The following is a 25,260-nucleotide window of genomic DNA, read 5'->3' on the forward strand; positions in this document are numbered from 1 at the left end:
TACAAGCACCCAGGCCATTCAGGACAATTTTATACCTCCCTGCTACTTGCAGATATTAATTCAGCGACAACCTACAATGTTGCAGTTCTGTGCAGCAGCATACAAAATCCGTCAGGAAATGACTAGTCCTAAAAGTTAACTGTGTGTCCAGTAATCTTCTTCCCTGAATCTACAATTTGGTGATGGGTCTGGGCATTGTTTCCTGTTTCCCCTTCCGCTCCTTCACCCATATTGTGCTTCGGTAGTTATATTTGTATTTTTAATGTACCAAACATACCAAGTTTGTATGAAAATGTGACTCTATTTCCTGTGCTGGTCAATGACCGAAATAAATGATTTGAGTGATTAAGAAACCCCCACCCCTTTAAAAACAACAACAAATTGTGTAGCTTAGAACCATAGCCTGGATTTTGTGTATGCTGATACCTTTATGAGACGAATAAGATGAAAGTAATGGCTACAGAAAAAGATTTCAACACATTACGAAATAATTAGATATTAGAGGCCAAGATGAAGTACTTTGGCCACATCATGAGAAGAAAGGAAAGCTTAGAGAAGACAAGGATGCTGGGGGAAATGGAAGGAAAAAGGAAGAGGGGCCGACCAAGGGCAAGATGGATGGATGGCATCCTTGAAGTGACTGGATTGACCTTGAATGAGCTGGGGGTGGTGACGGCTGACAGGGCGCTCTGGCGTGGGTTGGTTCATGAGGTCACGAAGAGTCGGAAACTTAGGGAAGGCTGAGATATGATAGCCATGTATAAATATGTGAGTGGAAGCCACAGGGAGGAGGGAGCAAGCTTGTTTCCTGCTGCCCTGGAGACTAGGACGCGGAACAATGGCTTCAAACTACAAGAGAGGAGATTCCATCTGAACATGAGGAAGAACTTCCTGACTGTGAGAGCTGTTCAGCAGTGGAACTCTCTGCCCCAGAGTGTGGTGGAGGCTCCTTCTTTGGAGGCGTTTAAACAGAGGCTGGATGGCCATCTGTCAGGGGTGCTTTGAATGCAATATTCCTACTTCTTGGCAGGGGGTTGGACTGGATGGCCCATGAGGTCTCTTCCAACTCTTTGATTCTATGATTCTATGAATGAATGTACAACTACAACAATAACAACACATAATAATTTTCCAGGTTGAAGTTTTATTGACTAAAACAGACCAGGGAGGAGGTATTGCCTATGAAGGAAATGTTCTAAGACGCTGATGCACACACCCCTGAGTTCAAACACTAGAACTTGACAAAAAGGTGGAGGAGTACCCCAGCCTAGCTTTGCTATCCCACTCTAACTTGCTCTCCAGTTGCTGCTTGGAAAAAACAGAGGCAGGAAAAAAGTTCTCTAGGCATAATATTGAGGGACAGGAGGGGAAGGGCACGGCAGTCGAACATGCTGAATGTGAAACGCTCCAGTGGTTGTTCGCTGGTGTGTACGGCTTTGTCCCAAGATGTTGTCTCTGCAAAATTACACCAGTTTCCGTTGTTAACTCTTTTTTGCCCCTGCCCAAGGAGAAAGTCCTCCTGCATGCTCTGAAATCATGTCCAAAGACCTTGTTAAACAACCATTATTGGTGTTGGTTTTCCTAATTCACCTCATTGGTGAAAAATTGTTTGGAGTACCAGCTTTAAGTAGTTTCTAACATAAGAAATTGTAGTTTCTAACATAGGAAATTGTCATCCTGCATCTGAAGTGAACACAGACTCTTCTCTCCACAATGAAAGAGACCAGACACCAAATAAAACAAGGCCATGCTGTTCCTCACTTCCTTCATTATGATGGTTCCAGTGTAAAAAAAAGAGATTAAGCATGTTGTAGAAGTCTAGTAGCAGGAGTCCTGGAATCTCAGCAGCAGAGTGAGAAAACTAGAACTCACCCCAATAATCTTCCTCCTCTCATCAGTAGCTGCCCACTTTTTTTTCTCCATTGAAGGCTTTGGTTCTTGCCCTGCACAGCCATTTAGTGCTAAATATTCTTTGCCCATATTCAGCAGGCTTATTTCAGTGTTATGACTTTCTTCTAATATTAGCCTCCAGTTGAGGAGAGGTCCCCACAAACTTCAAGATAGTTCAGTTGCAGTCTCTCCCCTGAGGAAATCACGGTGCAACACGGCAGAGCAAAGACAGTCCACGCTAGGTACGACATAGGAGCTCCTGAGAGCCAGGCAGCTCCACTACAGCCCTGCATCCGCTAGATAAATAAACAAATAAATAAGCCTGTGTGGTGTTGGGGCTTCCCAGAACAATCATAAGACAACAAAATCCTCCGTTGAGGGCTTTTTTGCCCTGCCTCGCCTGCTAGACTGGTGAGCCTGCACTTTTTGCTGGGAGAAATGGGCAGAGAGCTCCTCCAAGCCGTATTCCTGAGCACAGCCCTCCACAACTGAGAACATGGGATATTTCTCTTTGGCCGTGGAGGAGTTCAGGACCTACAAAGGCAAAAAGAAGGGTGAAGTTGTAGAATCAGATTTATCCTGATGCTGCCTTGAAGGCCTTGCTTTGTGAAAATTCTGCAGGGAGGGAAATGGGTAAGCAGTGGTTCTCAACCTGGGGTCCCCAGATGTTTTTGGCCTACAACTCCCAGATATCCCAGCCAGTTTATTATTTATTTTATTTATTTATTTAAAACACGTATATTCCGCCCTTCTCACCCCGAAGGGGACTCAGAGCGGAGCACAACATATACATGGCAAACATTCAATGCCTGGGTACAATACATAAATATTAAAAAAAACATTTATCTAAATATTAAATACACCATTTAAAATAACACAATTTAAAGCCATCCTAGCCATCGCAACAAATCCAATTGGCCCTGTCATCTTTCCTATTGCCACTTTATTGCCCTGTCCCAAAAGCTTGGTCCCACAGCCAAGTTTTTACCATCCTTCTAAAGGACAGGAGGGAGGGGGCCGACCTGATCTCACAAGGAAGGGAGTTCCATAGCCGGGGAGCAATCACCGAGAAGGCCCTGTCCCTCATCCCCACCAATCGTGCCTGTGACAATGGCGGGATGGAAAGCAGGGCCTCCCAGGAGGATCTTAATCTCTGTGATGGTACATAGAGGGAGATGCATTTGGACAGGTAATTTGGGCCGGGGCCACTTAGGGCTTTATAAGCCAAAGCCAGCACTTTGAATTGTGCCCGATAGCAAACTGGCAGCCAGTGGAGCTGGCGTAACATGGGAGTTGCATGCTCCCTGTATGCCGCCCCAGTTATTAACCTGGCTGCCTCTCGTTGGACTATTTGAAGCTTCCGAGCAGTCTTCAAAGGCAACCCCACGTAGAGTGCGTTGCAGTAGTCTATTCTAGGTGTAATGAGAGTGTGGACCACCGAGGCCAAGTCTGACTTCCCAAGGTACAGGCGCAGCTGGCACACAAGTTTTAATTGTGCGAATGCTTCCCTGGCCACCTGCAACCTGGGATTCCAGGCTCAGTGATGAATCCAGGAGAACTCCCAAGCTGCGAACCTGTGCCTTCAAGGGGAGTGTGACCCCGTCCAGCACAGGTTGCGACCCTATACCCTGTTCGGCCTTGCGACTGACCAGGAGGACCTCTGTCTTGTCTGGATTCAACTTCAATTTGCTCGCCCTCATCCAGGCCGTCACAGCGGCCAGGCACCGGTTCAGAACTAGGACAGACTCCTTAGCATCAGTTGTAAGGATTTCTGGGAGTCGTAGGCCAAAACACCTGGGGACCCACAGGTTGAGAACCACTGCCGTAGAGGGAGACATCAGAAATCACTACTTATGCATGTTAGCAGAGAAGGACTTACATTAACACACCCAAATCCCAGAAGTCGTGGCACACACAAAATTTATTTATTTATTTATTTACTAAACTTGTGTACTGCCTCTCTCAGCCCGGAGGCGACTCAAGGCGGTTTACATTTGGCAAACAATGCCCCACAAGATAAAATACAGTAAAAAACAATTGCATATAGTATAAACCGTATAAAAACAATAAACAATTAAAATCATAAAATACAGTTCTCAGCGTCTCGTCATTAAAATCCCTCACCTGTGTCAAGTGTAAGCACAGCTCCTCAAACTCTGTCCTGTGACGGGCATAAAAGCCAATCGTACAACTGGGATCCACTTTGGTGAAGGCTGTTTTGCGGGGGGAGTTACAGTGGAAGGACTGGGAAAAGAAAGATCAGTAAATACCTGTAGTTACTCAAGCATAACGAACCACTGACTGTAATGCGTATCTCAATTTTGAAGGTGCACATTGCAGAAAACAAGATTTGAAGTCGAATGTAACATACAACTTCCTCTTGCCTATCGGCCATTCTACTACTTGCATCAAAGTGGTGACAGGCAAAGGGAAGCCACATCCATCCATCAGGCCAAGTTGCGCTTCCCAACTAAAGCTTCATTTGTGAGATTTTCAAAGCCAAAAGGAAGGCTTTGAAGACCTCATTCAGTTGGGAAGCCATGCCTTCCATCAAGCTGAGGCTGACAAGTTTACGAGACTCAGCCTTATGGAGGGGCACTGGTGGATTTACATGCGCAATTCTAATGTGCCATTGAATCTAATGCGCACTTCACTTTTGGCTGCGTAATTTAGCCAAAAGAGGTGAGCATTAGATTCAAGTAAATATGGTAATATAATAATAATAATAAACCTTTATTTATACCCCGCTAACAGTGGCGCAGTGGGTTAGCTGCTAAACTTGTGGACCGAAAGGTCGCAGGTTCGAATCCAGGGAGCGGCGTAAGCTTCCGCTGTCAGCCCCAGCTTCTGCCAACCTAGCAGTTCGAAAACATGCAAATGTGAGTAGATATTGAGGTACCGCCCCGGCGGGAAGGTAACAGCGCTCAATGCAGTCATGCTGGCCACATGACCTTGGAGGTGTCTACGGACAATGCTGGCTCTTCAGCTTAGAAATGGAGATGAGCACCACACCCCAGAGTCGGACACGACTGGACTTAATGTCAGGGGACAACCTTTACCTTTACCTTTAACATCTCCCGAAGGACTCAGTGCGGCTTACAAGAGGCCGAGGCCCAACAAATCAATAAAACAACAGCATAACAAATACAACAATAAATAAAACTAAAAAAACAAGCAATAAACATTAACACAATAGCAATAAACATTAGACAATAACACCACGACACATTTAAAACTAAGGCCGGGCCAAATGTAATGATTAAAAAATTTAAAAATGCTGGACACACACACACAAAATACATATACACAGACTGGGACACAGCAACACGTGGCAGGGGACGGCAAGTTCATTGTGAGTTTAAATGTTGCTACTGAGAAGCAGTAGCAACAAGTTGTACTTGTTGATATATTGTCTCGGAAGCTCACCTCCAGGGGAAAGTTCTCCTTTGCAGTGTCCACAAAAGGCTGGCAGTAGTGGGGATCCAGGTACAGAAGGGTATCATCTAGAAGACCAGTGAAGGTGGGGACAAGAGTCATTGAGGGATCCTGGACCATCCTTGTGGCTCAGGTTCCACTTGAAGCTACTGAAAATCTCAAGAGGGATATAGCTATATAAAACCAAACCCAATCTGCCCTTCGGCTGCTGTGCTCAAGAGGTTATCTCATGAGCCGAAATTGAGTGACAATACATCTCTGCTCTTAGTAGAGACACAAAAGGAGACTGAAAAATGGGAGCCACGCTCAATTTTTAACATGTCAACTACCTTCAGGAAAGGCAAGGAAAAGGAAATATCCATCCGTATCTATATATAGGCTTATATCTGGCACCCCTTTTCATTAGAGACCTTCTTAAAATGTCAAGGAGCTCATCCAATACTCTTTTTTTCTCCACCAAAGAGATACTATGAATGTTTTATTCATTTTTTTCTCATTTGTTTTACTATTTTTTCTTTCTGGTCATAGCAGACTCATGGAACTACTGGAAATTCAATACAGTTAACACAGTGTAAGTTCTCTATTTTATCAAGTATTTTTTTAATTGTATAATACATAGAAACATACCATCTTTGAAATTAACATTCAGAATACCAGTATTTTCCCCAATCCCACCACCACCACACCCCCAGTACTTTTTCTGTGTTTATTACAATTGTTCAATCATGAAAATAGTCTTATTTAACACCGTATATTTATCTTTCCCCTTTATTCTGTAAATGAGACCCTTCCATTTTGCTTCCCATGTCCTTCTGCTTTGACCTGTTGTATAGTAACTTTTCCTTTCGCTAATATAATCTTGGAGAATGTAATCGGCTGTGATTGCGCCTATTGTAATTTTATATTGTTATGTATTTACATGTTTTATGTAATTATGATGTTGTTTATTGTCTGTGTTTTCGGTTGTGTTATGATTTATTTATTGTAATTTGTTGTTTGGGCTTGACCTCATGTAAGCCGCTCCGAGTCCCCACTGGGGAGATGGTGGCGGGGTATAAATAAAGATTATTATTATTATTGGGTTGTTGTAGGTTTTTTTCAGGCTATATGGCCATGGTCTAGAGGCATTCTCTCCTGACGTTTCGCCTGCATCTATGGCAAGCATCCTCAGAGGTAGTGAGGTCTGTTGGAACTAGGAAAAAGGGTTTATATATCTGGAATGACCAGGGTGAGACAAAGGACTCTTGTCTGCTGGAGCTAGGTGTGAATGTTTCAACTGTCCACTTTGATTAGCATACAATGGGCTGAGTGTGCCTGGAAGGAAGCAGAGAGGAAGCAGGCAGGGACATCTAATTACCTCTCAACAAAGGTTTGCTCCAGGCGCAGTCAGCCCATTGTATGCTAATCAAGGTGGTCAGTTGAAACATTCACACCTAGCTCCAGCAGACAAGAGTCCTTTGCCCCACCCTGGTCATTCCACAGATATATAAACCCCTTTTTCCTAGTTCCAACAGACCTCACTACCTCTGAGGATGCTTGCCATAGATGCAGGCAAAACGTCAGGAGAGAATGCCTCTAGAACATGACCATATAGCCTGAAAAACCCTACAACAACCCAGTGATTCCGGCCATGAAAGCCTTCGACAATACATTATTATTATTATTATTATTAGATATTTATACCAAGTTTTTATATCCCATTTCTTGTGGTCCTTCCAGCCCAGGGCCACAGAGGCTTTGATTGCCTCTATGTTTTATTATTTCCTCACTTTCTTTATATTCCATTCTATATTTATTCCTAATATCTCCTCCATTTCCTTCCTGATTATTTCATGGAACTTAAATAAAAGACCCAGTGTAAGTTCTCAACTGATTAAACTGGCCTACTTTAGCTATGATGAATCATCGGATTTATTGCATTGTTTAAAACTGTACATACTTACAAAATGTTTATAGAAAGTTCTAAGGCACTATTGATTGTAACACTAATTTCCGCACCACCAACAGGAAAACAAGCTTCCTTTATCTGTGCAGAAACACACTTGCAATTCTAATATGCACCCAATTTATGCAGATGTTTTTATGGGGGGGGGGGTGCATCTTAGAATAAAAAAATATGCTACATTTATTAAAAATTGTAATTGTTCTGGTACAGCTGTACCAGGAGCTCCAACTTTATTTGCTTTGTATTAAATGTTTGTTCGCAGTCCCAGGTTTCAGGGACTCTGCAGATAGGTGGCTTCTTTTGGCTGCAGTCATAGGGCAAGTCACCTGTCTATCATTGTTAAGTTTGGTTCTGCCCCTTGCTCAGGGCTATTGGGAAAGGAAGGGAGCCATTTTTTAGTTAGTCTCAGCAAGGAAAGCTAATGTATAGGACGTGTGCAAGCTTCCCCTGTAACAAAAGCTTCAACCTTTAAGAATTTCCAGGAAAACAGCCCTAAAGACCAAAGAACTCCAGCTGGAGAACATCTAAGCCTTTACTGGTAGGTCCACTCGGCGTTCGAGAAGCAGTTCGACCCGGTAGGGGAGCCCACATCAGTAAGGGTTAGATTACAGTCAGCTTGGGAGAAGTTAAAAAGGGGATTTTCCTTTAAAGAAGAAGTTATTGAAGACAGTTGCTTGTCCTTCGTGGGCAAGATTAGGAATTCACCAGTTGCCTAAAAGCTTGGAATCATTTGCTTAACTTTACTGAAGACAAGAGAAGTTTCTGTTTGATTGTTCATTAATATAGGACTTTGTTGTACTTCGCAAGCCATCTCAAGACTATTTGTGGTGGAAACCCTCTGAGAACCTCTCTTTAGGCCCCTTGGCTTCCCGCTGGGCAAAGGTTGCATGTCCTGTCCTAAAGAAAAGTCTTTACAGGCCCAGCGCGCGACAGAACAGTAATATCTGACATTTCTAAGGCCTGGCCATGGGGTCTCTTACCTTGGTATCCAACAAAGTAGAGTGAATGCCGTGGTTTCCCGCCAATGATCCCAATGCAGAATTCTAGCTTCAGAAGTTCCTGCGTGACAAAATGGTGAGATTGGCCTTTCAGAATATCATCATACCACCTTTAAACCAGCCCTTCTCTGCATAGTTGCCCAAGACTGAAAGGAAGCCAGTCTTAATGGAAAATGATCTGGCATACCAGGTAATCACCAACTATTTTGGGAAGTAGAGTACTTACTGGGCAAGTAAAAGCTATGGAACAAAACCTAGATTAGTGGTTCCCAGATGTTTTGGCCTTCAACCTGGTAAACTGGCTGGGATTTCTGGGAGTTGTAGGCCAAAACATCTGGGGACCCACAGGTTGAGAACCACTGACCTAGATGGACAAGTTTAGGCCAGCCACACTTGGCCCACTATTGCTTGATCTCCCATGTTGCATGAGAGCCATAATTCAGCCACAGAATATAAAGAATGCTGGAACTGAACCACATTCAGCACAAGTTTATAGTCCTCGCCAAGGACCTAGATAGGCAGTAGAGTTAGTTGACAGGAAAAAAGCCATTCCTTCATTGGCTTCTCTGTCTCCCTATCACTTTATTCTCTCCTCCTATATCCTGTTTCTTAGACTGATCCTTCCCTTTTTCTCAGCAATGCCAAGCCAGAGTCCTCCATTTTGCTGTTCTCCTGTGAACCTGGAGAGAGACAAAATGTCTACTGTGGGAGAGCTAGATAGACCCTGATCTACTTTCCTATCTAGATATGTAGTTCTTTTAAGTAAAGCCTTTTATAACCTTTAATGCAGGGGTCCTCAAACTAATGCCCGAGGGTCAGATGTGGCCCTTCAAGGTCATTTACCCAGCCCTCGTTCAGAGTCAAGCTAAATCTGAAATGACTGGAAAGCACACAACAACAACAACAATCCTATCTCATCAGCCAAAAGCATCCCGAGCTCTGAGGATTACCTGGGAAGGAATCCCACTGGAGCATTGCAGCACACCCAAATACCTGGGAGTCACTCTGGACTGTGCTCTGACCTACAAGAAGCACTGCCTGAACATCAAGGAAAAAGTGGGTGCTAGAAACAATATCATACATAAGCTGACTGGCACAACCTGGGGATCACAACCAGACACAGTGAAGACATCTGCCCTTGCGCTGTGCTACTCTGCTGCTGAGTATGCATGCCCAGTGTGGAAGACATCTCACCACACTAAAACAGTAGATGTGGCTCTTAATGAGACATGCCGCATTATCACGGGGTGTCTGCGCCCTACACCACTGGAGAAATTACACTGCTTAGCCGGTATTGCACCACCTGACATCCGCCGGGAAGTAGCAGCCAATAGTGAAAGGACCAAGGCAGAGACATCTCCAGCTCATCCCCTGTTTGGGTATCAGCCAGCACGTCAATGACTTAAATCAAGACATAGTTTTCTTAGATCTACAGAGACACTCGCTGGGACACCCCAGCAAGCGAGAGTCCAAAAGTGGCAGGCTCAAACCCAGCACCTCAATCTGTGGGTGATACCAGATGAGAGACTCCCCCTTGGGCACACAGAATACTGGGCGACTTGGAAGGCGCTGAACAGACTGCGCTCTGGCACCACAAGATGTAGAGCCAATTTTAAGAAATGGGGCTACAAAGTGGAATCCACGACATGCGAGTGCGGAGAAGAGCAAACCACAGACCACCTGCTGCAATGCAATCTGAGCCCTGCCACATGCACAATGGAGGACCCCTGCTTTAATGCTTGACTCTGCTCCCATATTGCTTAAGCTTCACTGCTCTACTGCTGGCATTAGAAGCTTCTGATCTGCTGAACTGCTGCTACTATTGTTAACATTTTGTATGTTTTTCCCCCTTTTTGGAAATTACCCCCAACACCAGAACTACTTGATGCATTGATAATTTACAATTCTTCTTGAAGAGACATCACATATTCATTCTGTCCCATGCAGGCCCGTAGCCAGTATTTTGATTTGGGGGGGGGGGGGGGGCTGAGTCTGAGTGAAAGAGGGTCTACCCTAGCAAACCTTTTGTATCATTACCCCAATACCCCCATGCATATGGGATATATTGAGCATGGTGATCACATCATGATATGAATAAACATGAATAAACATAATAATGTACCAGTAAGGCCTTCTCGCGGACCACCATTAGAATTTCGGGGGGCGGGGGGGGGGGGGTGTGAAGCCCCTCAAGGCCCCCCCCCCCCCCCCGGCTACATGCCTGGTTCCATGGGCAAAAGGTAGCTTTAGCACTGTCCCTTCCTTTCTGATCACCCAGGGAAAAGTGAGGCATCAGTAGGAATTCAAAGAAGGGAGTGCCCACTGAAGTCCTGCGGCTCCACTGCCTTGCACCAGTTCCTAAATCACCTTGACACAGTCCACGTAGGCAGGGTTAAAAGCTTCTCCCCCCAGCCGCATGGGTACCAGGATGATGACTGCTTTCCACACTGCCCCAGGGTCCCACGCTGTCCTTCCTTCACTCTTGTTGGCCAGATTCGCCACATCTCCTTTGTACACTATGAGGGAACCAGAAAGATAACTCAGTCACAAGCTGTGGGAACCTCAGCACAGACACCTCCACCATGATCTCCCAAGGAACTACATAAGCTACAAGACAAGCCAGCTCAATCCTCTCTGAAGCACCTTTTACCTGTGCAATCCTGAGACACATAGACCACCAGATTGCCTGCTTCTGAACAGCAATCCACTGCTTTCCTGCAAGTGTGAGACAATGCACTTTAGTGGTACATAGATAAATCAGTTTTGCCTTTCTGTCTCCATTTAGATAGCATTTTCACACCAAGATAATATTCTAACTGGGCTGTTGTAGGTTTTTTCGGGCTATAAGGCCATGTTCTAGAGGCATTCTCTCCTGACGTTTCGCCTGCATCCTCAGAGGTAGTGAGTGATGCTTTATTTATTTATTTATTTCGGGCATTTCTACCCCGCCCATTCTCAACCCCCAAGGGGGGACTCAGGGCGGCTTACAACCGGCACAATTCGATGCCAACAATTCATCAGATAAAATACATGACAGCAATAACCACAATAATTAAAACATTCAATTAATACAATAACAACTAAAAAGCCAATCTAGTGGCCAACGTTCACCGAGTTATAAAAACCATAAGTCCATTCAGCATTACCATAGTCCTTTCCAAATTCTGGTCGTCATTACCTTGTCAGTCTGCCAGATTACCCAAAGGCCTGGTGCCATATCCATGTTTTCAGCTTCCTTCTGAAGGAGAGGAGGGATAATTTTCCCGGGGAGTGAATTCCACAGGCGAGGGGCCACCACTGAGAAGGCCCTGTCCCTTGTCCCCACCAGCCTCACTTGTGATAGAGGCGGGGCCGAGAGCAGGGCCTCCCCCGAAGATCTTAAACTCCGAGGTGGGACATAGAAAGAGATATGTTCGGACAGGTATTCTGGGCCGGAGCCGTATATGCTTGCCATAGATGCAGGCGAAACGTCAGGAGAGAATGCCTCTAGAACATGGCCATATAGTCCGAAAAAACCTACAACAGCCCGGTGACTCCGGACATGAAAGCCTTCGACAATACATTTAATATTCTAACCTGTAAATGGCACTGAATGTATTGTTTACTAAGACTATCCATAAATGGCTATAGTGTCCATTAGGACCCCTGAAGTAATCATCAATGAAACAAAAAACCAATGGAAAATATCAAAATATGAATGAAAAGAAGCTAAGTCCTTGATAAATTAATATGTGTAAATTGCTAATAGGTCAACAAAGATTACTTCCTTTGGAGGCAGTTGCCAGCAAAGACAATGGTGTCTTGGTAAAATACCCAACAGGGCTTCTGCTGAAAATGTGACATTACAAGCTGACCAAACTGGAAGGACAGGTCTTTCAGTCTCAGGTCATACCATTACACTCAGTAGGGTGCTTTGAGCTCCCACTTTCAGCTCTGGCTCCCCATGCGGGGACATGAGAGAAGCCTTCCACAAGGATGGTAAAACATCAAAAAACATCCCAATGTCCCCTGGCAACGTCCTTGCAGACGGCCAATTCTCTCACACCAGAAGCGACTTGCAGTTTCTCAAGTCACTCCTGACACGAAAAAAAATCCCATGTAATGTTGGAGTAATATAACATTTCATATACGTACAGATGGATAAACCTGACACTCTTACCAAAGGATTTGGTAGAACAAGCCCTATGAAGAGCGACTTAAAGAGATGGGCATGCTTAGCCTGAAGAAGAGAAGGCTGAGAGGAGACATAATAGCCATGTATAAATATGTGAGATGAAGTCATAGGGAGGAGGGAGCAAGCTTGTTTTCTGCTTCCCTGGAGACTAGGATGCAATGGACAGGGCCTTCTCCATGGTGGCCCCCCGACTCTGGAACTCTCTCCCCAAGGACATCAGACAAGCCCCAACATTGGCAGTCTTTAGGAAGAGCTTGAAGATGTGGTTGTTCCAGTGTGCCTTCCTAGAATAGGAAACTCCTAGCATCATGTCCCAAGTGCACTTTACTAGAGATTTAAGATTGTCTGCACACCGCACCTATCTCCAAAAACCTATCCATCTCACCTGTCATGCTCAGCCTTTTTAAAATTTTAATCATTATATTTGGCCCGGCCTTAGTTTTAAATGCGTCGTGGAGTTATTGTCTAATGTTTATTGCTATCGTTTTAATGTTTATTGCTTGTTTTATGAGTTTATTTATTGTTGTATTTGTTATGCTGTTGTTTTATTGATGTGTTGGGCCTCGGCCTCTTGTAAGCCGCACCGAGTCCTTCGGGAGATGTTAGCGGGGTATAAATAAAGGTTTATTATTATTATTACTATTATTCAAACTACAAGAAAGGAGATTCCATCTGAACTTGATGAAGAACTTCCTGACTGTGAGAGCCGTTCAGCAGTGGAACTCTCTGCCCAGGAGTGTGGTGGAGGCTCCTTCTTTGGAAGCTTTTAAACAGAGGCTGGATGGCCATCTGTCAGGAGTGCTTTGAATGCAATATTCCTGCTTCTTGGCAGGGGGTTGGACTGGATGGCCCATGAGGTGTCTTCCAACTCTATGATTCTATGATTTCCAAAAACATGTCTTGGTAGAGACCTTGTATTCAGTCTCCCTTATACACAGAAATGGCCCAGCAATATAGTAGCAGTAGCACAATGACTTGACACATTACCACGAACTCACACAAGATTAATGTATTGTCGAAGGCTTTCATGGCTGGAATCACTAGGTTCTTGTGGATTTTTTCGTGCTATAGAGCCATGTTCTAGAGGCATTTCTCCTGACGTTTCGCCTGCATCTATGGCAAGCATCCTCAGAGGTAGTGAGGTCACACAAGATTCCTCAATTGAATAATTACACGTCCCATCCCAGAGACTTCTGGTGGGAATGTGGAGCATCAAAAGGAGTTTCCCTCTCCCCGGAACATCTTGTGCAACATGACATCTCACCTGATGATGTGAGCAGCAACAGAAGGCCCATACCAATCTCCTGCTTTTTTCCCCGAACTGTGCCCCAGGCTGACTAGACGGTGGATCCCAAAGTGTGCTTGAGGTCTATCAGCAAACCAGGAGATAATCTTCCGATGATAACGCTCTTTTTCCAGTTCATCAGGGCTGCGGGTGTGCCGAGGGGCCCGCAGCTCCCAGGGGCCTCTGCTTTTATCGGTAGGGATGGGTGGGCCCTGATGCGAGTTGGCTGTGCTGGGACAGGGAAGGTGGGTAACTTTCATGGGGTCCATCTCCACTAAACCTGGGGTGTGAAGAGCATCTGGCCAGGTCCAGTCTGAAAATCAAAACACAAAAGCAAGGAACAGAATAAATTCAGTGGAATAAGCTCCTCAGCTTGCAGGCAAAATGTGTTGTGCTTAAAGATGAGGGAAGAAGGCTCTCCTCCTCAAATGGTCCACCCCCCTGACACCACCTACCTTTGCCAAGGAAATGGACAATGAGTCCCTGAGCCAGCAGCATCTGCCCACTGCGCAACATGCAGCCCCAGCCACAGTCAGTGGTCCACATGGTGCCTTCAAGTTGCTGAAAGTCCCGCCGATAGGTTAACCAGATGCGAGAAGCAAAGTCCTTCTGGAAGCCCTCCAAATCTTCTACAAACCCAAACAGAGTTCAATTATTGTCGAAGGCTTTCATGGCCGGAATAACTGGGTTGTTGTAGGTTTTTTCGGGCTATATGGCCATGTTCTAGAGCAGGGGTCCTCAAACTAAGGCCCAGGGGCCGGATACGGCCCTCCAAGGTCATTTACCCGGCCCTCGTTCAGGGTCAACCTAAGTTTGAAATGACCTGAATGCATACAACAACAATCCTATCTCATCAGCCAAAACCAGGCACACACTTCCTATTAAAATACTAATAAGTTTATATTTGTTAAAATTGTTCTTCATTTTAATTATTGTATTGTTTTTAAGTGTTTTTTGCACTACAAATAAGATATGTGCAGTGTGCATAGGAATTCATTCATTTTTTTTTTCAAATTATAATCCGGCCCTCCAACAGTTTGAGGGACTGTGACCTGGCCCTCTGTTTAAAAAGTTTGAGGACCCCTGTTCTAGAGGCATTCTCTCCTGACGTTTTGCCTACATCTATGGCAAGCATCCTCAGAGGTAGTGAGGTCTGTTGGAACTAGGAAAAAGGGTTTATATATTTGTGGAATGTCCAGGGTGGGACAAAGAACTCTTGTCTGCTGGAGCTAAGTGTGAATGTTTCAACTGACCATATTATTTGAGAGCACAGAAATGCTGGACCACTCTAACAACCAGCATGTCACACTGCACAGAGAAGCAACTGAAATCCACAAGCATGTGGACAATTTCAACAGAAAGGAGGAAACCATGAAAATGCACAAAATCTGGCTACTAGTATTAAAAAACTCTAAAATTACAACAGCAAAACAACAGAGAGGAAACAATCTGGGACATTTAATCACCTCTCAACAAAAGATTGCCCCAGGCACTGCCAGGCCATCAAATACTAATCATGGTGGTCAGCTGAAATATTCACACCTAGCTTCAGCAGACAAGTGTTCTTTGTCCCACCCTGTCCCATGCATGCAGATCCCAGTAAGGTGGCCTTCTGCAGCAGGCAGGTGGTAATCTTGTCAGTACTGATTGTGTTTAAGTGCAGGCCAAGGTCTTTAGGCACTGCACACAGTGTGCCGATCACCACTAGGACCACCTTTACTGGTTTGTGCCAGAGTTTTTGCAGTTCGATCTTTAAATCAGCTTTTCCAGTTGTTTCTCTTCAATCCTGCTGTCACCTGGGATTGCAACATCGACAATCCATACTTTGTTTTTTAACATGATTGTGAGGTCAGGAGTATATTATTATTATTATTATTATTATTGTTGTTGTTGTTGTTGAGAGAAAGGCAAAGCAAAAATAAAAAAGGGGGGGAGTGATTTTAAGACTCATTCTACAAAGCTACCTAGTCATATTAATATTCTGGAAGTGAGCTGCTGGAGGCAACGTCCCTTGTAAATTACGCTGTCGGGATCACATGGGCTGCCATAGGCTGAGAAATTTCACACCAAAATGATGAACTGGATGAAAGAGGCTCACATCAGTGAGAACCCTGAACCCGCAGCATCCACTCCACCCTGCCTCCAAAGCTACTCACCATCTCGTTCAAAGTGGTAGGTGTGTCCAAAAATGTGAACTGGGGAAACTTTGCTGAAATTGGTTTTTGTCTTGACCGTCCAGCCTGAGAAGACAAACGAGTCAAGAAAGTTGTCAGTATAGCACCCCAGGTTTCCAAAACAAGGACCTTTCCCTATAAACTATTGCTATAGCTGCCTGAGTGCACAAGAAGGAGCAGAACCGTTCAGATCAATAAAGAGCCCAGTGATCCTGTGACTAAAAGTAAGACTGAGCAGAAAGCATCAACGCCTCACTCCACCCAAGTAGGTGGAAAACTCCTAAGAAGCTTCTTTTATTAATAGGTGGTCCAAGGCTTCCCCTTCCCTTCAGGAAACTGCTTGCTCTCCTTTAGTTGATAATCAAGAGAGAAACGAGTAAAAAGGTGAAGGAACAGGCTAATGGAACTCTTCCAGGTGTAGAAGGAATCAATGACACCATAGTAAACTTGAGAAACCATTTTGACTGAAATATTTTTAAAATCTCACGCGTTAATTTTGTTTAAATATACTCTATATAAATAAAAATGTAATGTTCGTTTGTGGGATTAACAGAATTTAAAAACCACTGCGCGAATTGACACCAAATTTGGATACAATACACCTAACAATCCAATGTATGACCTTCACTTAAAAAAACCAAAAAAACAAAAAGCAGAAAGGAGTTCTAAACTACATGTCCACAAAGGAGAAACTGCATGCCCACAAAGGAAGAAGGAAGGAAGGAAGGAGGGACAGGATGGAAGGAAAAAGGAAGGGAGGGCGGGAAGGAGGGAAGGTGGCCACGCCCCCTCCTCCTCGCGGGGAAACAGCCGGCCATTAAAGCATTAGGAGCCAGGCGTGAGTACACGGCCACACACACACACAAGCGAGAGTGGGCACCATGGAAGTGGAGGTGGAGGCTTGCTGCATGGAGCCCCTTCTCTTTCCCTGCTATGTCAGTAGGGCGGTCCCCTCCTCCTCCTTTCCCTGTTGGAAGGGGCGGATGAGTGGCAGCGGGGCCCCCAGGCAAGGAAGAAGGGGAGGAGGAGGCGAGGAAGGTTGACGGTGCTTGAGTGAAGGACCTTCCTTCTCTCCCTCACTCCCTTCCCTTCTTTCCTCCCTTCTTCCCTTTCTTTCCTTTTCTTCCTTCCTTCTCCTTCCTTTCCTTCTTTCCCTCCTTCCTGTCCCTCCTTCCTTCTTCCTTTCCTTCTTTTCCCTCCTTCCTCCCTCCCTTTCCTCCTTCTTTCCCTTTCTTCATTTCCTTCCTTCCTTCCCCTCCTTCTTTCTTTTCCTTCCTTCCCTTCTTTCCCTCCTTCCTGCCCTCCCTTCTTTTTTCCTTTCGTCCTGTCCCTCCTTCCTTCTTCCTTTCCTTCTTTCTATGTAAGATATAAATACAATATTAAATGAAAGGGACAGTGAAGAAGCAACGAGAGAAAGTCAAGAAGTAACGAAAGTCAAGAAGTAACGTGGGAAAGAAGGAAGGAATGAAGGAGTGAAAGGGGGAAGGAAGGAAGGAGAGAAAGAAGGAAAGAAAGAAAGAAAGGTAGAGAAGCAAGGAAAGAGAGAAGGAAATAAAAAAGTGAAAGAAAAAGAGAGGGAAGGATGGAGAGAAGGAACAAAAGATAGGGAAGGAAGGAAGGAGCGAAGGAAGGATGTAACCAAAGAGCAGATAGGGAGGAAAGAAACAGGTAGAGATGGAAGAAAGAAGAGAAATAGGGAAAGAAAAAGAGGAAAGGAAGGAAAGAGGGAAGGAAGGAGAGAAAGAGGGAGGGAAGGTTGGCCACAGCAACGCATGGCAGGTACAGCTAGTTAAATATAAATACATGCAGGCATAAACTGTGAGGTTCTTTATGGACAAATGGAAAGGGAATAGAAACCACATCCTATCCCATTATTCAAGGTGTTCTTGTTTCACACAAATAACTTAAACTGCCACGAAACAAATGGTCCACAAATGGTCCCTGCACAACCCAATCATACTTGAAGATCCTTGCAAAAAGTGCCTTCTACAACCAGAGTAAGGAAATTGAAATGTTGTATAGAAACAATGACAGAAGTAATTGTGACATACCAAGCTGAAATCCCTCTTTCAAGTCATCCAAATCCAAATACTTCCTATCTATTATCAAATTTCAGCTTTCAGGAATAATCATGTTAGCTTGGGTGCAGACCCATATATGCTGAGACACATTTCCAAAAAGTGTACTCCACACAAGGGCACATATATGGCCATTCAGGTATATGCTTGGCAGTCTGAGAACCATTTCAGTGTGCTGAGGTTCACAAGTCCAGGATAATGTGAGTGATTGCAAGGACCTTCTCAATGAAACAGCCGTCCTCCCATCCCATGGGGCCACACACTAATAAATGTGCCCCCTGTTAACCGGAGGTGTAAAGGAGTAGACTGCATGCATTTTGCTTAAAAGTACAAAGAGTACCAAAAGTGTTATATGTTTGTCCAACAGTAAACCTGTACACATTGCTTTTGCCCACAAACAACCAGCCTAATGAGAAAGCTGTCCACACGAGTGAGTTTATAGCTGGAGAGGGAAATAAGGAACTTCTGCCTTCAACACAGAAGCAAAATAATTAAATATTACATGAAAATAAAGAAAAGCAAAACTATATTACTCCACCTTACTTCAAAGAATAGGGCACAGGGAAAAATCCTTACGTGTAATTACACACACACATCTCTACTTTGATCATGATATTTCTGATAGGAGAAAAATGTCCACCTGCCACAGTTATGGCTTAAGAAGTTGAAGCAAAGCGGATAGTTTTAAAATAGTTAAAAAACCATGCAAGAAGTGACAATTTTATTACTATAGCAGAAAGTGGTGGGAGATTATAAGGAAATGGATGCAGGATCTGCTCTCCAATCAGATTATTTTCCCTATCCCGTCCTAGCTCATCTATAAAGGTATACTTGTGGCTGCGGGTTTATATGCACTCTCACTCTCTCTTTGGTATGCATACAAACATCACATTTGAGATCTGTTACCAAAAATAAATACTGAAATTCCTAAGGCCAATCAATCTCCCAGTCTCATCTGGATTTTTTCGTAAACTCATCAAGACTGTGGCTTCTGTCCATTGTTTGAGCACAATGAATGAATGCATTTGTTGCAAGACCTGGAGTTTTGCCACATGGCAGAGACTGGGAAGCATTCCAGATCTCAAGAGATGAAGGACTTTCAGGGAATTATTGTTGCACAAACAAGAATCACACAAGGAAAGTCACTCAATGGCACTACAAGTGTAAGGACAATATGAGAATCAGGTCTCTAGAGTGAACAGGGTACAAAGTCACCTGCAATTTAAGCAACCAAAAGGGGAAATAACAAGATAAGCATGCCCTATATTTGTGATTTGAGAACTGTTATTTCCCCCTGAAACAGGATTACTTTCCTGAGTTTGAAAACATAGTATCTTACTAAGTATAATTGCAACTGGTACACCTGTTGATTTATTCATGTTAAACATACTATTTGCTAATAATGATATGTGCACATTTAATTCTTTATCTGTCTAAGACAGTCCAATTGATATGCCATTTTCTAACTATTTTTATCCTCTAAAATTTAAGACCAGATTAAGAAATATTAATATCAGCAGTATTTTTCATTAAATATTAACCCAAGGGGAGCAACTAAACATTACATGAACAATATTTTAAAGGGTTGTTGTAGGTTTTTCCGGGCTATATGGCCATGTTCTAGAGCAGTGTTCCTCAACCTGGGGGTCGGGACCCCTGGGGGGGTCGCGAAGGGGCGTCAGAGGGGTCGCCAGTATTTCTGTTGGTCATGGGGGTTCTGTCTTGGAAGTTTGGCCCAATTCTATCATTGGTGGGGTTCAGAACACTCCTTGATTGTAAGTGAACTATAAATCCCAGCAAGTACAACTCCCAAATGTCAACGTCTATTTTCCCCAAACCCCATCAGTGTTCACATTTGGGCATATTGAGTATCCACGCCAAGTTTGGTCCAGATCCATCATTGCTTGAGCCCACAGTGCACTCTCTGGATGTAGGCAAACTACTATTCCCAAACTCAAGGTCAATGCCCACCAAACTCTTCCAGTATTTTCTGTTGATCATGGGAGTTCTCTGTGCCAACTTTAGTTCAATTCCATTGTTGGTGTGGCTCAGAATGCTCTTTGTTTACATGTTAACTATAAATCCCAGCAACTACAACTCCCAAATGACAAAATCAATCCCCCTGCCAACCCCACCAGTATTCAAATTTGGGCATACCGGGTATTTGTACCAAATTTGCTCCAGTGAATGAAAATACATCCTGCAGATCATTATTTACATGGCAATCCATAATGTTAGGGTTATGGTTAGGGGTCACCACAACATGAGGAACTGTATTAAGGGGTCGCGGCATTAGGAAGGTTGAGAACCACTGTTCTAGAGGCATTTTCTCCTGACGTTTCGCCTACATCTATGGCAAGCATCCTCAGAGGTAGTGAGGTCTTGTTATTTTAAAGGTTATCTCTCATTTCTGAGTGTTATAACAAATACAAGTTTTACTCAGAATTATCTGAAAGCACATTTGTTTATTCTTGCAACTGAAGAATACAGAAAAATCCATTTGGCGATCCATGTGTTGCGACTACCTTTTATTATGTGCAATCAATATAACTCTGGGTGCTGTAAAGTTATGTAATGGCCTATGAAGAAGACATGCTAATGATCCACAAGTGCTTGGGAAACCTTTAATTTTGAGGCTGCTGTGAGATCACGAGTGTTTAATCACTACCACATCTCCATGTGTTGTGAGAAGCTCATTCCAGTCACAGAAAAACAAGCATGACAACTCACCTAAGCAACAAGTTGCTAATTAAGTTGGCAACTGGGTGGCCTAGATATCAATTTCCATCTCTTGTATCTAGTCCTATTCCAGATGAAACTGTAAGTAATCTTCCCTGCTTCAGATACTGCCCCAAGCCCCTTCGAGGAGATGGAGGCGGGGTACAAAAATAAAGTTGTTATTGGGTTGCTGTAGGTTTTTTCGGGCTATATGGCCATTTTCTAGAGGCAATCTCTCCTGACGTTTCGCCTGCATCTATGGCAAGTATCCTCAGAGGTAGTGAGGTACTCGAGGTAGTAAAGTTGTTATTGTTACTATTATTATCTGTGACACGAGAACAACAACAGAGGTGAGACATATTTCAGCCACCATGACCAGATTAGTATTTTCCAGCCCCTAATAGATACCTGCAAATTGAGAGCATAAAGGGGGCACATTAATGCAAATTATGTCTTGCTAACCAAATGTCTACTGTAAGGAACTTGTCCCCAACTTAAGGTGCCTAAATATCATAGCTGTATATGAGAATGGAGAAACGTATTTTTTATTCTACTATTATTCCTGCCAGTATATTTTAGCTGATTAACATGGAAACTAAGGAAAGGATGGGCCGCTGCTCCCAGTTCCCCTGCAAAGTGCAACTTACCATATTTTACATTGTTCCAAGTAGAGAGGAGCTTGCTTTTGATCTTGTCCACTTCGTCAGGCTCACTTTGCTGGTTCCGTGCTGCAGCTCCTCCAGGGAAGAGCCCCGAGTAGGTCCTTCCCTGGCTACTGGCCCTGGGATTGAACAGTTGCTTTCCTTCGGAGTGGCGCAGCTCATCTTGGCTTCGGTACTGCACTGAGGTTGGTGACACGGAATTCATTTAACAACAGAGATCAGTGCAAGATGGGTCTTCTCTGTGGGGCATGGATGACACCTCCACATGCATTGCCAGGCAAGGAGAACTGCAGAACCAGCAAAGGGAAAGGTGTACGTCTCCCTAGCTGGGCAACTAAGACAAACAAAAGCCAAAGACTTTATTTCAAAATGAAAACAAATACTTACAGAAAAGGTTCATATCCTCCCATAGTCTAATCTATATAAATAAAAATGTAATGTTCAATGTATTGTCAAAGGCTTTCATTGCCGGAATCACTGGGTTGTTGTAGGGTTTTTCAGGCTATCTGGCCATGGTCTAGAGGCACGGTCTAGAGGCACGAGAAAGAACTTCCTGACTGATCAAGGGAATCTCCTTTCTTGCAGTTTGAAGCCAATGCTCCACATACTAGTCTCCAGGGAAGCAGAAAACAAGCTTGCTCCCTCCTCTCTATGACTTCCCCTCACATATTTATACATGGCTATCATGTCTCCTCTCAGCCTTCTCTTCTTCAGGTTAAACATGCCCAGCTCCTTAAGCCGCTCCTCACAGGGCTTGTTCTCCAGACCCTTGATCATGTTAGTCGCCCTCCTCTGGACACATTCCAGCTTCTCAATATCTCTCTTAAATTGTGGTGCCCAGAATTAGACACAATATTCCAGGTGTGGTCTAACCAAGGCAGAATAGAGAGGTAGCATGACTTCTCTGGATCTAGGCCAGTGGTTCTCAACCTGTGGGTCCCCAGATGTTTTGGCCTTCAACTCCCAGAAATCCTAACAGCTGGAAAAACTGGCTGGGATTTCTGGGAGTTGTAGGCAAAAACACCTGGGGACCCACAAGTTGAGAACCACTGATCTAGGGAATATCAGGAATTCTGGGAGTTGGAGGCCCAAACAGTTGGAAGGCCACAGTTAGAGGCTGCCTGCCTTAGAGGATGAGGGTGCATCTACACTGGGGAATTAATGCACTTTGACCGCACTTTAACTGTCATAGCTCAGCGAGTCTCCTTTGTGAGGAGGAAAAGCGGGCTACACATAAACATAATAATAATCATCACCATAGAATCATAGAATCAAAGAATTGGAAGAGACCTCATGGGCCATCCAGTCCAACCCCCTGCCAAGAAGCAGGAATATTGCATTCAAATCACCCCTGACAGATGGCCATCCAGCCTCTGTTTAAAAGCTTCCAAAGAAGGAGCCTCCACCACACCCCGGGGCAGAGAGTTCCACTGCTGAACGGCTCTCACAGTCAGGAAGTTCTTCATAGAATCATAGAATCAAAGAGTTGGACGAGACCTCATGAGCTATCCAGTCCAACCCCCTGCCAAGAAGCAGGAATATTGCATTTAAATCACCCCTGACAGATGGCCATCCAGCCTCTGTTTAAAAGCTTCCAAAGAAGGAGCCTCCACCATACCCTGGGGCAGAGAGTTCCACTGCTGAACGGCTCTCACAGTCAGGAAGTTCTTCATAGAATCATAGAATCAAAGAGTTGGACGAGACCTCATGGGCCATCCAGTCCAACCCCCTGCCAAGAAGCAGGAATATTGCATTTAAATCACCCCTGACAGATGGCCATCCAGCCTCTGTTTAAAAGCTTCCAAAGAAGGAGCTTCCACCACACTCCGGGGCAGAGAGTTCCACTGCTGAACGGCTCTCACAGTCAGGAAGTTCTTCATAGAATCATAGAATCAAAGAGTTGGAAGAGACGTCATGGGTCATCCAGTCCAACCCCCTGCCAAAAAGCAGGAATATTGCATTTAAATCACACCTGACAGATGGCCATCCAGCCTCTGTTTAAAAGCTTCCAAAGAAGGAGCCTCCACCATACCCCGGGGCAGAGAGTTCCACTGCTGAACGGCTCTCACAGTCAGGAAGTTCTTCATAGAATCAAAGAGTTGGAAGAGACCTCATGGGCCATCCAGTCCAACCCCCTGCCTAGAAGCAGGAATATTGCATTCAAAGCACCCCTGACAGATGGCCATCCAGCCTCTGTTTAAAAGCTTCCAAAGAAGGAGCCTCCACCACACTCCAGGGCAGAGAGTTCCACTGCTGAACGGCTCTCACAGTCAGGAAGTTCTTCATAGAATCATAGAATCAAAGAGTTGGACGAGACCTCATGGGCCATCCAGTCCAACCCCCTGCCAAGAAGCAGGAATACTGCATTTAAATCACCCCTGAAAGATGGCCATCCAGCCTCTGTTTAAGAGCCTCCAAAGAAGGAGCCTTCTTAATAATACTAATACTAATAATAATAAGGAACGATGGGAGCTGTAGTTTTTCGAGGGACCCACCTCCTTGAGCAGAGAAGGCTCGAGGCCTTGTCAAACTACAACTCCCAGGATCCCCCAGAATGGAGCCCAAGGCAGTGAAGGTGGGGTCAGGGGGCCTTCATTCATTCATTTGACTCATCCCCCCAGGCAACCAAGGTCACGAGTCCCAGAGAGAACCACCAACCCTCCGCCATATTTCCCCCTCCCTCTTTCCTTTCCCTCCTCCTTCAGCTCCATACAGCAACCCAGCCCCCTCGGCCGGACCTGGGCGGACATAGGGCCCTTCCCCGGGCGAGTCACCGCCGCCGTTCAGCCCAGCGTCGTCACGGTTGCAGCCCTCAACCCCGGCACCAGCCACAGCAACGCCGCCATCTTGGCTCCCGGAAGCAGCTGTGAGGAGCCAGCTTGTTGGGGCGGAAGTGGCTTCTTCGCCCTCAGCTCCTTGCCGGGCATGCGCTCTCTCGTGGAGGGTGGGGGAGACAATAGATATAGAAAATTAGAGTGCGTTGCATTAATGTCCCTGCTCTGCTTGCGAGTTTACAATATGAACCAAGAGATAATGTATTTGATGGAGTAGGTCTTTGATCTTAGAATCATAGAATAACAGTTGGAAGAGACCACATGCGTCATCTAGTCCAACTCCCTGTCATGCAGGAAAGGTACAATCAAAGCACCCCTGACAGATGGCCATCCAGCTTCTGAGGACCATCCCAGGCACTGCCAGGCCATCAAATGCTAATCAAGGTGGTCAGTTGAAACATTCACACCTAGCTCCAGCAGACAAGAGTCCTTGTCTGGGATTGTGGCGCAGCTGGCTGAGTGTCAGCTGCATTAAGATCACTCTGACCAAAAGGTCATGACTTTGAAGCCAGCCCGGGTTGGAGTGGGTTTCCAACCAATTGTGTGTAGCCTGTTGTCAGAGGTGGCCCTAGGTAATTTTCAACGGTAAGCAAACAGTATTTTGCCCCCCCCCCCCCAACCAATCATTGATATATATATATTCTGTTCGTCATGGGAGTTCTGTGTGCCATATTTGGTTCAATTCCATCATTGGTGGAGTTCAGAATGCTCTTTGATTGTAGGTGAACTATACAAAGTGCTGTTCCAGCAGTCACCAGCCATCCCCTCCCCAATGCCAGAGATATAGCTTAATGGTGTAACATTAGAAAATGTTGACCATTTCCGCTACCTTGGCAGCCACCTCTCCACCAAAGTCAACATCAACGCCGAAATTCAACACCGCCTGAGCTCTGCGAGCGCAGCATTTTCCCGAATGAAGCAGAGAGTGTTTGAGGACCGGGACATCCGTAGGGAGACCAAGGTGCTTGTCTATAAAGCTATTGTCCTCCCAACCCTGCTATACACCTGCGAAACGTGGTCTACAGACATCACATGCAACTCCTGGAATGATTCCATCAGCGCTGCCT

General features: G+C 44.8%; 1 protein-coding gene across 1 annotated transcript; it reads right to left on the reverse strand.

Moving 5' to 3' along the window:
* Positions 1-1,124: 1,124 nt before the first annotated feature.
* Positions 1,125-24,248, reverse strand: ATG4D (autophagy related 4D cysteine peptidase). The gene is made up of 11 exons (XM_060763500.2): positions 24,098-24,248; positions 21,345-21,693; positions 15,884-15,967; positions 14,183-14,356; positions 13,707-14,040; positions 10,919-10,983; positions 10,636-10,784; positions 8,251-8,329; positions 5,317-5,393; positions 4,015-4,134; positions 1,125-2,424 (listed from the first exon to the last, which is right to left on the reverse strand). The coding sequence occupies exons 2-11, from the start codon at positions 21,562-21,564 to the stop codon at positions 2,242-2,244; spliced, it is 1,485 nt and encodes a 494-aa protein (XP_060619483.2). The 5' UTR covers positions 21,565-21,693; positions 24,098-24,248; the 3' UTR covers positions 1,125-2,241.
* Between the last annotated feature and the right edge of the window lie 1,012 nt (positions 24,249-25,260).

This window comes from Anolis sagrei, chromosome 2, assembly GCF_037176765.1.
Source record: "Anolis sagrei isolate rAnoSag1 chromosome 2, rAnoSag1.mat, whole genome shotgun sequence".
NCBI lineage: Eukaryota > Metazoa > Chordata > Lepidosauria > Squamata > Dactyloidae > Anolis > Anolis sagrei.

Excerpts from the sequence above, each read along its gene's own strand:
- ATG4D (XM_060763500.2), bottom strand. The coding sequence starts at position 21,564 with ATGAATTCCGTGTCACCAACCTCAGTGCAGTACCGAAGCCAAGATGAG. Across the intron at positions 10,984-13,706 it reads GTTGCTGCTCACATCATCAG|GAAAGCAGTGGATTGCTGTT; the intron begins GTGAGATGTCAT and ends TCACACTTGCAG. Across the intron at positions 8,330-10,635 it reads CCTACGTGGACTGTGTCAAG|GAACTTCTGAAGCTAGAATT; the intron begins GTGATTTAGGAA and ends TTTGTCACGCAG.